Consider the following 13,557-nt stretch of genomic DNA (forward strand, 5'->3'; position numbering starts at 1 on the left):
GCTGTGGGTTTCCTGTCAGTAAAATTCTAGGTAACAATTATAATTAGTTATTATTGTCATCATTACTATCGTCACCTTCATCATTATCATTTTCATTTCATCATTTCTATTATTTTTTATTATTGTTATAAATAGTAGTTAGGCTTGTGTTATTATCAACATTATCATTACCACATCCAACTTCATTATTGTTTTATAACAAGTACCCTCATCGATAATTTTTGGGCCAGAGTCCATATTTTTATGCCAAACCTATCTGGTTATTGTGAAGGCTGCTCCATTTACTTTAGACATAGCTTGACTAATCAGCTTGCAGAGTAGAACTGGCCCTTGAAATCCACTATCGAAGTCACCAAAAGCAGACCAGGATCTAGCAATCTGCTGCAAGGCCATTTTAAAAAGAATTTGAGCTTTTGCCTTTAGTTATTCAGGTGTGGACAGGTACCTTCCCACTTTGTTCTTTGGCATGATCTCTTGATTTTCCCATAGACTATTTTTAGATGGAACTCAAATTTTATTATTTTTTCTAGTAGGTAGGAAGCCTTCGGCTTGCCTAGGTTATTGCTACATAGTGCATCACGACCTTGCCCTGGTCCTAAAGCAGTTCTGTTGCTGCTGCTGCTGCTGCTGTTGCTGATGCCACTGCTGCTTTTGTCGCGGTACAAGAGACAGCCAAGGCATGGGTCTCTTGGCTCCTGTAGCAGTTGCCCAAGGAGTTTTTTTGACTCCTTGTAGTCTCGTCTGGGACCTTAGCTGCAACGTCTTTTTTTAATACGATTTTTATTACTAGTTCCCGTTCCTTTCGCACCCTTATGGTTGGAGTGAGGCAGAAGCACACAACCGCTTTTGACCGTGCTGCATCTTGCCTCCTCCGCAGAGGGCGGTAGAAAACGTAGTACTAGTGGCATACATCGCTCTGAGGAGGTGCACCCGGCTCCCCGCCAGGCACGCTTGGTAAAACAACCTTCTAAGGAGTCCAACAACAGTAGCATGAATTCCATCAGTTCGGAAGGATCGACGTAAGTACAGCCCCCCCAAGCACTGGACTCTTCCCTGCCACAACTGCATATTTTGCCTTCCACTACTGCCTTCCGTTCAGTTGAGTCACAGTCCTGGAACTTTTGTCATCCCACCTCTAGTACTACCATCATCAGTACCTCAAGTCACGAAAACCTCCTGAACTCGACACCAGCAAGCACCCACCCATGACCCTACACTGCATCTTATTCACTGTTCAGTGGTGTTCCTTGTCGACTCCCATCCTTGTTTCCCTTCTTCTGCCCCATAACAACTCCCATACTACTTACTATTCCCATAACCCCAATGTCAACATTAGATCATGATCCATATGTTTTGAATTGCCTGCATTTCCTTTTCCTACATTCTCACTACCCTAATCAGTTTTTTGCATTCTTTCATTTTCCTGTATGCTCATTCTCCCCTTCTCTGCTCTCTTTAGCCCAAGGTGGCACTACCAATGCTTTTGTAAGCATATGCTTCCAGGTGCTCCTTTCACACTTGTAGCTCCCATACCATATAAAGAAGTATCCTCCAAACATTACCAGGTCTGTTCTTTGGTGCCAGTTGTATTGTGTTGCAATACTCCAATTCTGTAACACTCATTGTTTCCTCTGACTTCCTCTCCTTTTCATGTTCCTGTCATGCAGTAAATTTTACTCTACACTTTTATTTCTCACCTGTTAGTGACTACCATGCTATTGTTTCCATTGTCACATAATGTTATATCTGATGAATCAATTGAATATTGAACATTACTGAAAACATATCTTTGTTGTGATATTCAAATGATTGTTGGTAAATGTGAGGTCAAACATCTTATAGAAGGAATTTCTCCTCTATTCATGCCTTATACACATGTTTATTCCAATTTTGATATTCTATGTGCCAGTTATGAAACCAAATTACAGTCTTTCCACCTTAATGAGTGTCAAATATTCATTCTCAGCTGGTATTCTACTTCTTGGTATCATATCCACAGAAGCATGGTTCAATGGGTCCACAAAGTTGAGCCATATTTGTGTTGACAGAGGTGGGCTTTCCTAAACCATACTAAATGGTAACTCATGCAGAAATGACCTTTTGGTGCACCCTAGAAAAGTGACCCAAGAAGTATAGGCATTTATAGAAGTATGTCACAAGTGGCATAGTCACTGGAAGCCTTGTTTCAACCCTGTCTTCTTAGTAACAAGTTATTCTTATCTCCTCTTTTCCTGACCTATAAATCTATTGAGCAAGGTGGCATACTTGATAGAAAAAACTCCACTGAATGAGAAGCTTTTTTATGCAGCAGAGGTGTGGGATTTAGAATAGATTCCTGATCAAAATTATCTTATTCTAGAATCCATTAATTTCTTGAATGAAATAGCCTATCCTTAGCCAGAACAAAACTTATAAAGCATGTTACCATATCCAAGGTAAGCTACCTTCATTCCTATGGATGCACAATCCCTTGAAGAACAGAGTTCAGGTGTTTCTTTGAATACTTTTTTGTAAGGGCTGTGTGTCATACATGAAACTGTTCCTATTTTGTAACTGATCATTTTCAACATTCCATCCAGATGTAATCCTGCTGCGTGTTCCTAACTCTCACCCATCCATTTATTCAGCGTGACACCAGCTCATCAACAAACACCTATCTTGCAATGAAAGTGGCCTTCAACTACATGGATGAAGAAATGGTAAAGAAAATAGTGGTTGCAGTGATAAGGCCTAAGCTAGAGTATGCTGCAACAGTATGGGCACCTAGCACAGAAAAAAACATAAGAAAATTAGAAAGAATTCAAAGAGCAGTGACAAAAATGGCACCTACACTCTCATATTTGACATACAAACAAAGATTGGACAAATTACATCTATCAACACTGGAACAGAAAAGAGAAAGTGGTGATTTGTTGACCATTTACAGAATCATGAAAAGGATGGAAATTCTTAATAGAGATGACTTATTAAAATGGGACAGAAGAGAGACAAGAGGCCACAAGAAGAAGCTAAAGAAGGACAGTTACAGAAGAGATTTAAAAAAGAATAGCTTCCCACACAGAGTGATTGATGTCTGGAACAATCTAAATGGAGAAACAGTGAGTGCCAAAACTATACAAGATTTTAAGAATAAACTGGATGCAGAGAGATATGAAAATGGGTCACTATGAACATAGCTCTCATCCTGTAAAATATAACTAGGTAAATACAACTAGGTAAATACACACACAGTCCACTACTGGAGAGGCCTGTAGCTTACAGTCAAAATATATAGATTCACTGTTTCCAGTTTTTCCTTCTGCTCTGACTGTTGTTTTAGTTTTGATTTACGAATGTGCTACTATATTTTTCATCTGTGATGAGAGGGAAAGTTAAATAATGTTTAGATAAGGAAAGATGCTAATGAAGAGGAACAAGCAAAGACATGAAGGCTCTTAGAGGAAACCAAAGCCAAAAATAAAAGAATGACAGAAGGAAAACAACTGTATTTTTGGCAATATGTCAATCAGAATGTGAGGAAATTGTTTCTAAAATAACAGGAAGGCAGCATCTTTGTATCTCGCAACACACATGTCATGGAGAAGATACATAGAAGGTAAAATGGGTGGAGGGATATTTATTGTGAGAAATGGCATAAAGATGGAAAAAGCAAATGTGAGTGAAGGCAAGGCTGAAGCAATCTACCTGAAGATTAGAAATTAAGGGCAAAATAGAAGAGACTCCAAGGTGGCATATGTCTCCCCAAGACAAAAGCTTGGAATAAAGCTGAATGTCAGGAAATTTTATTGGACACAACTCTTCTCCTAAAGAAAACTATTGAACAAATTATCAATTTAGTCATTACTGGAGATTTCAATTGCAGTGAGATAAACTAGGAGGGATGAGAAGCAATGGCAAGGCAGAGTCTAGAGGAAATACCCCATTCCATCTGCTTCATGAACACAGGTGCCATCACCAGAACCCTCCTCCCTATCACAGACAACACCACTAAAAGACAATGAAAATTCAAACAGGTAACATCCAAAATTACAATAGTTAATATGTACATCCCCCCAATCATCCCCCACGTTCCAAACAACTTTAGGCCTAACTTCACTTAATTTACCACCAACCTTATCCTAGGTGGTGATTTCAACACCAGGTCATCAGCCTGGTATGCCAACAACCCAGACATGGACACAGGGTTTAATCTGCAGACACAAGTTGACTCACTGACCATCATGAACAACATCCACAATCACACACATATCCCCCATCAAGCCCTCTAAACCCCCTCCTCTCCTGACATGACCTTCTGTTCCCCCTTTCTGACTTCAACAACTTCATGGAAAGTTGTTGGAGCCCTCGGATCCAACACCTTCCAGTCATCATCAGCATCAAAACACAATACACCCAAGTTGGCCACAGACACATATATACCAATTACAAAAGAACAAACTGGGAGACTTTCACAAAAGAGACAGAACATAAACTTCAGACACAGTGTGTGTGTGTATATTTTACTTAGCTGTATTCTATGGGAAGGGGAGCTATGTTCGTGGTGTCCCATCTTTGTATCTCGCAACATCTAGTTTGTTCTTAAATTCATGAATGGTGTTTGCACACACTATTGTTTCATCCAATTTGTTCCAGACAACCATCACTCTGTGCAGAAAGCTGTTTTTTTTCAGATCTCTTCTATTACTGTCCTTTTTGAGCTTCTTTTCATGTCCCCTTGTTTTTCTTCTATCCCAATTTAATAATTCTTCCCTATCAAGGACTTCTATGCCTTTCATAATTCTATAAATGATCAACAGATTACCTCTTTCTCTTCTTTGTTCCAGGGTTGGTAATTCCAGTTTAGACAATCTTAGTTCATTTGTCAGTTTTGAAAGTATTGGGGCCATCTTTGTCATTGCTCTTTGGATTCTTTCTATTTTCCTTATATTCTTTTTCGTACTGGGTGTCCATAGTGTCGCTGCATACTCCAATCTTGGTCTTATCAGTGTGACTAGTATTTTCCATACCATTTCTTCATCCAAGTAATTAAAAGACACTTTTATTGATCTTAGCAAGTTGTAGGCTTCCCCGACTATTTTGTTTATCTGTTTGTCTGGGGACATGTCTTTGGTAATGATTACTCCGAGGTCCTTTTTGGAACCAACATTCTTTACTTCCTTTGCACTGATTTTATATTATCCCGATATTCTTTTTTTTTTTTTTCCAAATTCCATTATACTACATTTCTTAATGTTGAAGTCCACTTCCCACTTTTGACTCCATTCCCAGACCTTGTTCAGATCTCCATAGCGATTCACAATCTTTTTCCACACTTTCTTTACTAGTTTTGTGTCATCTGCAAATAGGTTCATGTAACATTCTACACCTTCATCCATGTCATTTACATATAGAGCAAACATTATTGGAGCCAGTACTGAACCCTGTGGGACTCCACTTGTCATTTCTTCCCAAGTTGAATTTTTATCTCTTAGCACCACTCATTTTTCTGTGTGAGTGTGCATGTATATATATAAATGTATATGCACACACATGCACACACCATGGATGAAGAGACAAAAAACTCATCAAAACCCTGATATGTCCAAAACTGGAATATGCATCAGTAGTATGGTCCCCACACAGTGGAGGATATAAGCATGTCTTAAGGATGTGAAGAAATAGTTTTCCATCTAGATGCATAAATACATAGAATAACTTAGGAAGTGATATAGCCCAGGTTCAAACAATGCACTTGTTCTAATCTAAATATGATAATTGGAAATCAAGGATATAGATTAAGTTGGAACTGTACATGAATTTGATGCTAGGTATGATAAATAATTAGAGAATGGCAGATGGGACCCAACAAGTGTTGTTCCTTTTCCTATATACTAGAGTTAGGTAAACACATACACATATATACACCTGGATAAAGTCTGGGAATGGAGTAAGAAATGTGAAATGAACTTCAACATCAAGAAATGTAGTATAATGGAGTTTGGAAAAAGTAAAAATAGAATATTGGGACAATACAAAATTGGTACAAAAAAAAAGTTAAAAAGTTAACTTGGAAAGGGACATAGGAGTAATTATCAGCAATGGCATGGCACCAGACAAACATATCAACAAAATAGTCAGAGAAACCTTCAATTTACTAAGATCAATGAAAGTGGCCTTTGACTACTTGGATGAAGAAATGGTAAAGAAAATATTAGTTACATTGAAAAGGCCAAAATTGTAGTATGCTGTGACACTATGGACACCCAGTACAGTACTAAAAAGAATATAAACAAATTAGAAAGAATTCAAAGAGTAACAGCAAAGATGGCACCAGCACTCTCCAAATTGATATACAAAGATTGTCCAAACTGGAACTGCCAACCCTGGAACAAAGAAAAGAAAGACGAGATCTACTGACCATCTACAGAATTATGAAAGGAATGGAAGTCCTCGATAGAGATGATTTATTATAGTGGGATAAAAGAAAAACAAGAGGACATGAAAAGAAACTTAAAAAGGATAGTTATAGAAGAGATCTGAAAAAGAACAGTTTCCCACTCTATTCCTCACCAGCTACTCTGTTCCTCTCTTAATCCTTTCAGTTAAAACCCTCCCATAAGCCTTCCCAACTACATTCAACAAATTGATCCCTCTGAAACTACTGCACTCACATTTGTCCCTTTTTTCCTTGTAAAGTGGATCTATACAGGGACTCCTCTAGTCCTCCAGCACTCTACCCTCCCTTAACCTCACAAGCTAGTCCACTGTTTTTGTACCTCTCTTCTTCAGACACACTGCATGACACCCATCTGACCCAGGTGCTTTTCCTACTCTCATCATTTTCAGTGCTACTTGCACTTCATCTTTTCTTATTTCTCTAATTTACTTTCCCATCATCATTTTCTTAGTGCCTCCCATTCCTGCCACCAAAGGCTCCCTATCCTCCTCTACATTTAATAGCTGTCTGAAATACTCAGCCCATCTTCTCCTCACCATTGTCTCTTCTGTTAAGATCTATCCATCTGCACCTCTTACCTTTTTTTCTCTCTCTCTATTTTTCACCTCCCTTTCCTTGCTTAGTTTCCTTTCAAAACATCTTTTATTTAAAAAGAATTCTCTCATACTCCTCCCCCTGCTCTCCTTTTTGCCTCCTTTATTTTGTTTTGCTTTACCTCTCATACTTTTCTCTCATCCTACTTTCCAACTAGTCCCTGAATGTTTGTTTCTTCTCTTCTACTACCTTCTTCACTTCACCATCCCATCACTTGCTACCCTTCCTTCTATTCCCTTCCATCCTCCTTGTTCCACATACCATCTTTCCACACCTTGTTACTTCCTCTTTGAAACACCCCAATTCTTCTTCCACTCCTACTTCTATTCTATCCTTCACAATCTCCCACACTTCTCTCAGCTTCTCCTTGTACTTGCTGCTCCTTCTCATTTAAACATTTTGCTCTAAACACCTCTACTTTCTGCCCTTTTCCTCTTTCTCCACCTATCCTCCACTCTCAACTTACCTTTCACCAAAAAATTATCTGATATTTCCTCACTCTTTCATGTAAGAATATGGACATCCAAAAATCTTCCTACTCTTTTCCTGGATACCACTACATAGTCCATTAATGCCTTATCGACTACCCTTCCGTCCACCACCCTCCCCCATGTGTACTTATGCTGGACCTTTTCCTAAACACTGTGTTAACTATCAACTCTCTAAACACATCTCCACCATTAACTCTACTATATATATATATATATATATATATATTCTGTATGAAAGAATAGAGAGGGGGGTCACCAACAATGTTCCCTTTAAGCTATATACATGTATTTACCTACTTGTATTATACAGGAAGGGGAACTATGCTTGTAGTGACCAGTCTTTGTATCTCGCAATATCTAGTTTGTTCTTAAATTCTTGTATGGTGTTTACACACACTATTGTTTCATCCAATTTGTTCCAAACATCAACCACTCTGTGTGGAAAACTGTTTTTTTCAGATCTCTTCTATAACTATCCTTTTGAGTTTCTTTTCATGTCCTCTTGTTTTTCTTTTATCCCACTTTAATAAGTCTTCTCTTTCAAGTACTTCCATGCCTTTCATGATTCTATAAATGACCAATAGATCTCTTCTTTCTCTTCTTTGTTCCAGAGTTGGTAGTTCCAGTTTAGACAATCTTTGTTTGTATGTCCATTTTGAAAGTGTTGGGGCTATCTTTGTTGTTGTTCTTTGGATTCTTTCTATTCTATCTATATTCTTTTTTGTGCTGGGTGTCCATAGTGTTGCAGCATGCTCCAATTTTGGTCTTATCAGAGTAACTAATATTTTCTTGACCATTTCCTCATCCAAATAGTCAAAAGCCACTTTCATCGTCCTTAGTAAGTTGAAGGTTTCTCCGACTATTTTATTGATCTGTTTGTCTGATGACTTGTCTTTGCTGATAATTACTCCTAGGTCCCTTTCCAAGCTCACTTTTTTTTACTTCTTCACCAATTTTATAATTCCTTGATATTCTATATTTACTTTTTCCTAAATCCATTATATTACATTTCTTGATGTTAAAGTTCACTTCCCACTTTTGAATCATTTCCAGATTTTATCTAGGTCTTTCTGTAGTGGTTCACAATCTTCCTTTGTACTTACTTTCTTTAGTATTTTTGCATCATCTCTGAAGAAGTTCATATAACATTCCACAGCTTCATCCATGTCATTTATATATATGGCAAACATGATCTGAGCCAGTACTGAACCTTGTGGGACACCACTTATTTCTTCCCAGGTCGAGTATTTATCTCTAATTACTACCCTCATTTTTTTTCCCATTGAAGAAGTCTTCCATCCATTCCAATAATTTTCCTTTAATACCATCTATTGATTCCATTTTTCGTATTAGCTTTTTGTAGATCTAGAAAATCACTGTCCGCCCATCCATCCCTTTCTTGTATTATTTCTATTAGTCTTGTGTACAAGGAAATCAAGTTTGTAGCATATAATCTTCCTTGCCCAAATCCAAATTGTTTTGGATTCAGTATATATATTTTTTTTCTTGCAGATGTTTAACCCATCTACTTTTTATATTTTTTTCACATATTTTTGCTATTGTGCTGGTAAGGGAGACTGGTCTGTAGTTATTTGGATTTTCCTTGTTCCCTCTTTTATATATTGGTACAATATTTGCATTTTCCAGTACTGTGGTACTTTTCTTTGAGTGAATATCTAGTTTCTTGTATTGATTTTGGGTGGTGGAAATAAAATGAAGATGCTCTCAGAATAGGTTATACTCTTACGTTATGACCACTTTGGTCTTCTTCAGAGAGTTGTCTACAGAAGGTTTTAAATGTCACATACTATATCACTCCTGAGGGGAGGGGCCTCTCGGTCAGGTCACAGCATCCGGGAGGTGAACATTTGTCTGGTGTCTCAGCGAGTCTAGTATAAGGACACTTGCCACCTATGATAAGCAGATAAATCCCTCTCTTCCATTAGTGTTTCCTTTTACGTTTATGTATGCAGCTTCCATCATTTTACTTGTTTTCTTTTCATGACCCTTTCTGAGGACTGGCCTCTTTCCAAATTCTGTAGGCTCGAAGGAAGAAACCAATCAGAACTCTTTTTTTTTTTTTTTTTTTTTTTTTTTTTTTTTTTTGTATTGAACTTCATTTCCAATTCTTGGCTCCGTGCAAAAATATTATCTAGATCTTTCGGCAATATCATGCTGTCCTCATTTTTCACACTACTCATGATTTTTGCATCATCTGCAAACATGTTGGCATAGCATGTTCCTTCTATCATGTCATTAACATAGATAAAAAAATATATATATATATATATATATATATATATATATATATATATATATATATATATATATATATATATACATACATACATATACAGGTTTCCCCCACTATATGACTGGGTTACATTCCAGAAAACCAGATCAAATAACTAATGACTGGATAGTGAACTTAAGTTTTAATAGGATTTAATTTAATGGTGAGAAGTTTTAATAGGATTTAATTTAATGGTGAGAAGTTTTAATAGGATTTAATTTAATGGTGAGAGTAGTCTTGGCCTAGCCTATACTGAGAGATACATAACACTTTTCCATGCCATCCAAAGGGGTAGTGTCATAGATACGGTATTTTTTTATACAGTGGTTTCCCCAGTAGGCCTATATCCACTGGAAAGAGCACATACCTTTCATGGCTAGTGTTACTAAAATCCTGGGGAAGCCTTCTCCTTGTCATCAGAAGTGGTAGGGTTTGATGAATCCTGAGCAGCAGAGGTGGACGGAAGATGGCAAAGGGGAGTCCGGATCAACTAATGCAGGGTGGGGGACTGGGTGAGAGGGAGTGGCAGGTTTGAAGAAACTGGAAATGGTGGTTTGCTGCTTTTTTTTTTTTTTTTTTTTTATTTTTTTTCCTCAAATATATCTCTGTAGACCTTGAAGGCTTGCTCCACATTATAGGCAACTGTTCCACTTTGTGCCAGGTTTGGAGCCCTTTCCTTTATTTTTTCACTCATTGGATCTTACCATATACCAAGGCTTTTTCCCCCTTTCAAAGGAGGTAGCCAAAAAGGGAAAGGCATAGAAAATACCCCACGAAGTGTTTTGATGTCAAGGCCTTGCTGGGGTGTGTCATCATCATCATCGCCATGGAAAGCTTGTTCTTGTTCCAACTCCATCGGATCTTTATTGCTGAGTGGCTTATCATTGGACTGTAACAATTCATTCATATCATCGTCCTCCACCTCCTTGAAACCAGCCATATGTGAGAGCCTGACGATGTCCTTACGAATGGGTCCCACATCACTATATCCAATGAATTTGTCAGCTAGCTTGACAAACTCAGGCCACAGTTTCTTCCAGCAGCCATTCATTGTTTTTCTGTCACTTTCCATGCTGCCCTGATATTGTCACTGGCCTTCTTGATATTATAATTGGCCCAGAACTGCTTGACTGTGGGCTTATCTGGGCTGTCAGTCATATTAATCAGCTGACTCATTGTGCAGTGCTGGTAATATGCCTTGAAAGTGGTGATCACACCTTGGTCCATGAGCTAAATGAATGCTGTCTTTTTTTTTTGGGGGGGGGGGAGCAGAAACATCACCTTTATGTTGTCTGCCCAGTCTTCCATGGTTGTTGGGTGATTTGGAGCATTGTCAACCAGCAGGAGGAAATGGTTGGCAATGTTTTCTTTTTGGTGTTGATTTCTCCTCCTTAGCAATAAAGGTTCTGGATGACATTTTCTTCCAATACAGGCCTGCCTCATTGTAATTTATCACCTATCTGGCAGTGTAGCCACATTCTTCGATGGGTTTTTTCAGTGTTGGTATGAATGCTGTATTGGTAGGCTCGTCAGAACTTGCTGCCTCACTAGTTACCTTGATGTTGTGTAGGGCTGCTTGGGCTTTAAAATGGTCGAACCAACCCTTACTGACACTGAAAGTTAACTCATCCTTAACTTCATATCCCTTCTTATGTAGATCATTATAGATCAAGAGGGCTTTCATTGTCACAAGGGAGGTAGAAAGAGAATTGCTGTGGTGAGACAGGTCATCAATCCACAGCCTTAAGAGTCTCTCCATTTCCTCCATTATTGGTTCCCTCTACCTCATCAGCATCTTTGCCATTAATATAGCTGTTTCACAGCTTTCTTTACACTGTCCCCTTATTTGATTATTATGGAGACAGTTGATTGGGGCAACTGCATGATTCTGGCAATGGAGTTAGCCCCTCCACCTCCCTCGTGGCGCTTAACAATTTCAAGTTTTTTCTCCAACAACAAATTCTTCCTTGGTATTTTGGGCTTTATCTCACCAGTAGTAGTTGTTGCAGGCTGATTCGAAGCCATCACATTATATGTAACTCTCATAAAAGCAACAGTGAATGTGAAATAGTAGCACAAGACACAGACACTGATACACAGGCTGAGGGAGTAAGCACAACTGAATAAAGAGCAGGAATGAGCTTCAGTGGGTGCCCAATGGAGCATGGGTGGTACTGCAATTACAGTGCATGTGTTTATGGTTTGGTGATTGTACAATTGAGCGCCTACATAAAAAAACAAGCGAGAGGTATAAATTCAAAAGGATCGTATAAACAAAATGTCAGATATTGAACCATCAAATAGTGAAGGAAACCTGTGTATATATATATATATACATATATATATATATATATATATATATATATATATGTATACATGTATGTATATACATATATACATATGGACATAATCCAAAACAACAACCCTGATATAGTGCACACACATGATCTCACAGATACAAACATGTCTGACCAAAATAATTTAATAAGAACAATCAAAGTGGCATTTACATACCTGGATGAAGAAATGGTGAAGAAAATTTTAATCACTCTGATAAGATCAAGATTGGAATATGCAGCAATGATGTGGTCACCAAGTACAAAAAAATGTAAAAAAAAAAAATTGAAAGAATACAAAGAGCAATTACAAAATTGGCACCAACACTCTCAAAACTATCATATGAAGAGAGACTAGCAAAACTTGAACTACAGACACTAGAGAAAAGAAGGGAGAGAGGAGATTTGATAGCTATTTACAGAATCATGAAAGGCATAGAAATTATTGATAGAGAGAATCTGATAGAATGGGATGATAGAAATACAAGAGGACACAGAAAGAAAATCAAGAAAGACAGCTATAGAAGAGATCTAAAAAAGAACAGCTGTCCTCACAGAGTAATAGACAGTTGGAACAAGTTAGATGAGAAAGTGGTGTGTGCAAAAACAATACATGAATTTAAAAATAGTTTAGATAAAATGAGATATGAAGATGGGACACCACGAGCATAGCTCCCCTTCCCGTAAAATACAACTAGGTAAATACAGGTTAATAGATGATACTGCTAATATAAATGTGTTAAGAATAAAACCACCTCAAAAGGAAAACAAGATTCTCTCAATAATGAGCCAAACAAACTTATACAGTACTGACCTAATTTGGATGATTGATGGAGGACCTAAACAATGTCAATTAGTCAGCTCTCTTCGCCAGAAAAGACTCAAGACAAGATCCTAAACACTTTCAGTATAAAGGTGTTGAGATATAGGAAACCCTTATTTTAACGTCACAAACTCCCCACCCCCTGCTAACAAGAGGCTAGGACAATGCCCTTTGCAGAGGTCTTTGCAATGTGGAATTTATTGCACTGTGTCCATGGTTTAACTTTGCTGGTGGCATGTTTTGAATCGTCATCTCCTTGACCTTCGCCACAAGTAATGACGCCCTAACCTGCTCAGCCAACTAGCTTCCATAAAACCATGATACAAAAAAATTAATGTCTAACATAAGAGAAGAAACATCCCATTAGAAAGGCACATCCTTATGAGAAAGAGGAGCTACAATGAGACCATACTTGCAAGACTACCACATATTCAGCATATAAGCTACTAAAGATCCTGCAAGAGGTTAAAAACAAACCTTGTAATCCTGTGAAAAGCAGATGAGGATGGAGGAGCAACAGGCAATTGATAGAATAAATGTCAACACAAAATTCTTCTTTTCATATGCTAAGAAGAAAGTTGAAA

At 37.9% G+C, this 13,557-nt stretch overlaps 1 protein-coding gene across 12 annotated transcripts in view; it reads left to right on the forward strand.

Moving 5' to 3' along the window:
- Rim (Rab3 interacting molecule) overlaps nt 1-13,557 on the forward strand; it is a 651,951-nt gene that overhangs the window by 606,044 nt on the left and 32,350 nt on the right. Inside the window, exon 21 of one of the 12 annotated variants that reach the window (XM_076188288.1) lies at nt 878-1,013. The exons of 10 other annotated variants lie outside the window; for them this stretch is intronic. In XM_076188288.1, the coding sequence (XP_076044403.1) occupies nt 878-887 (10 nt within the window). In that variant the 3' untranslated portion in view covers nt 888-1,013. Of the gene's footprint in view, nt 1-877; nt 1,020-13,557 lie in introns of those variants that run through there. One more of the 12 variants, XM_076188280.1, reaches the window with a different exon arrangement.

Source organism: Oratosquilla oratoria, chromosome 7 (genome assembly GCF_046742065.1).
Source record: "Oratosquilla oratoria isolate Oo_2021 chromosome 7, ASM4674206v1, whole genome shotgun sequence".
In the NCBI taxonomy this organism is placed as follows: domain Eukaryota; kingdom Metazoa; phylum Arthropoda; class Malacostraca; order Stomatopoda; family Squillidae; genus Oratosquilla; species Oratosquilla oratoria.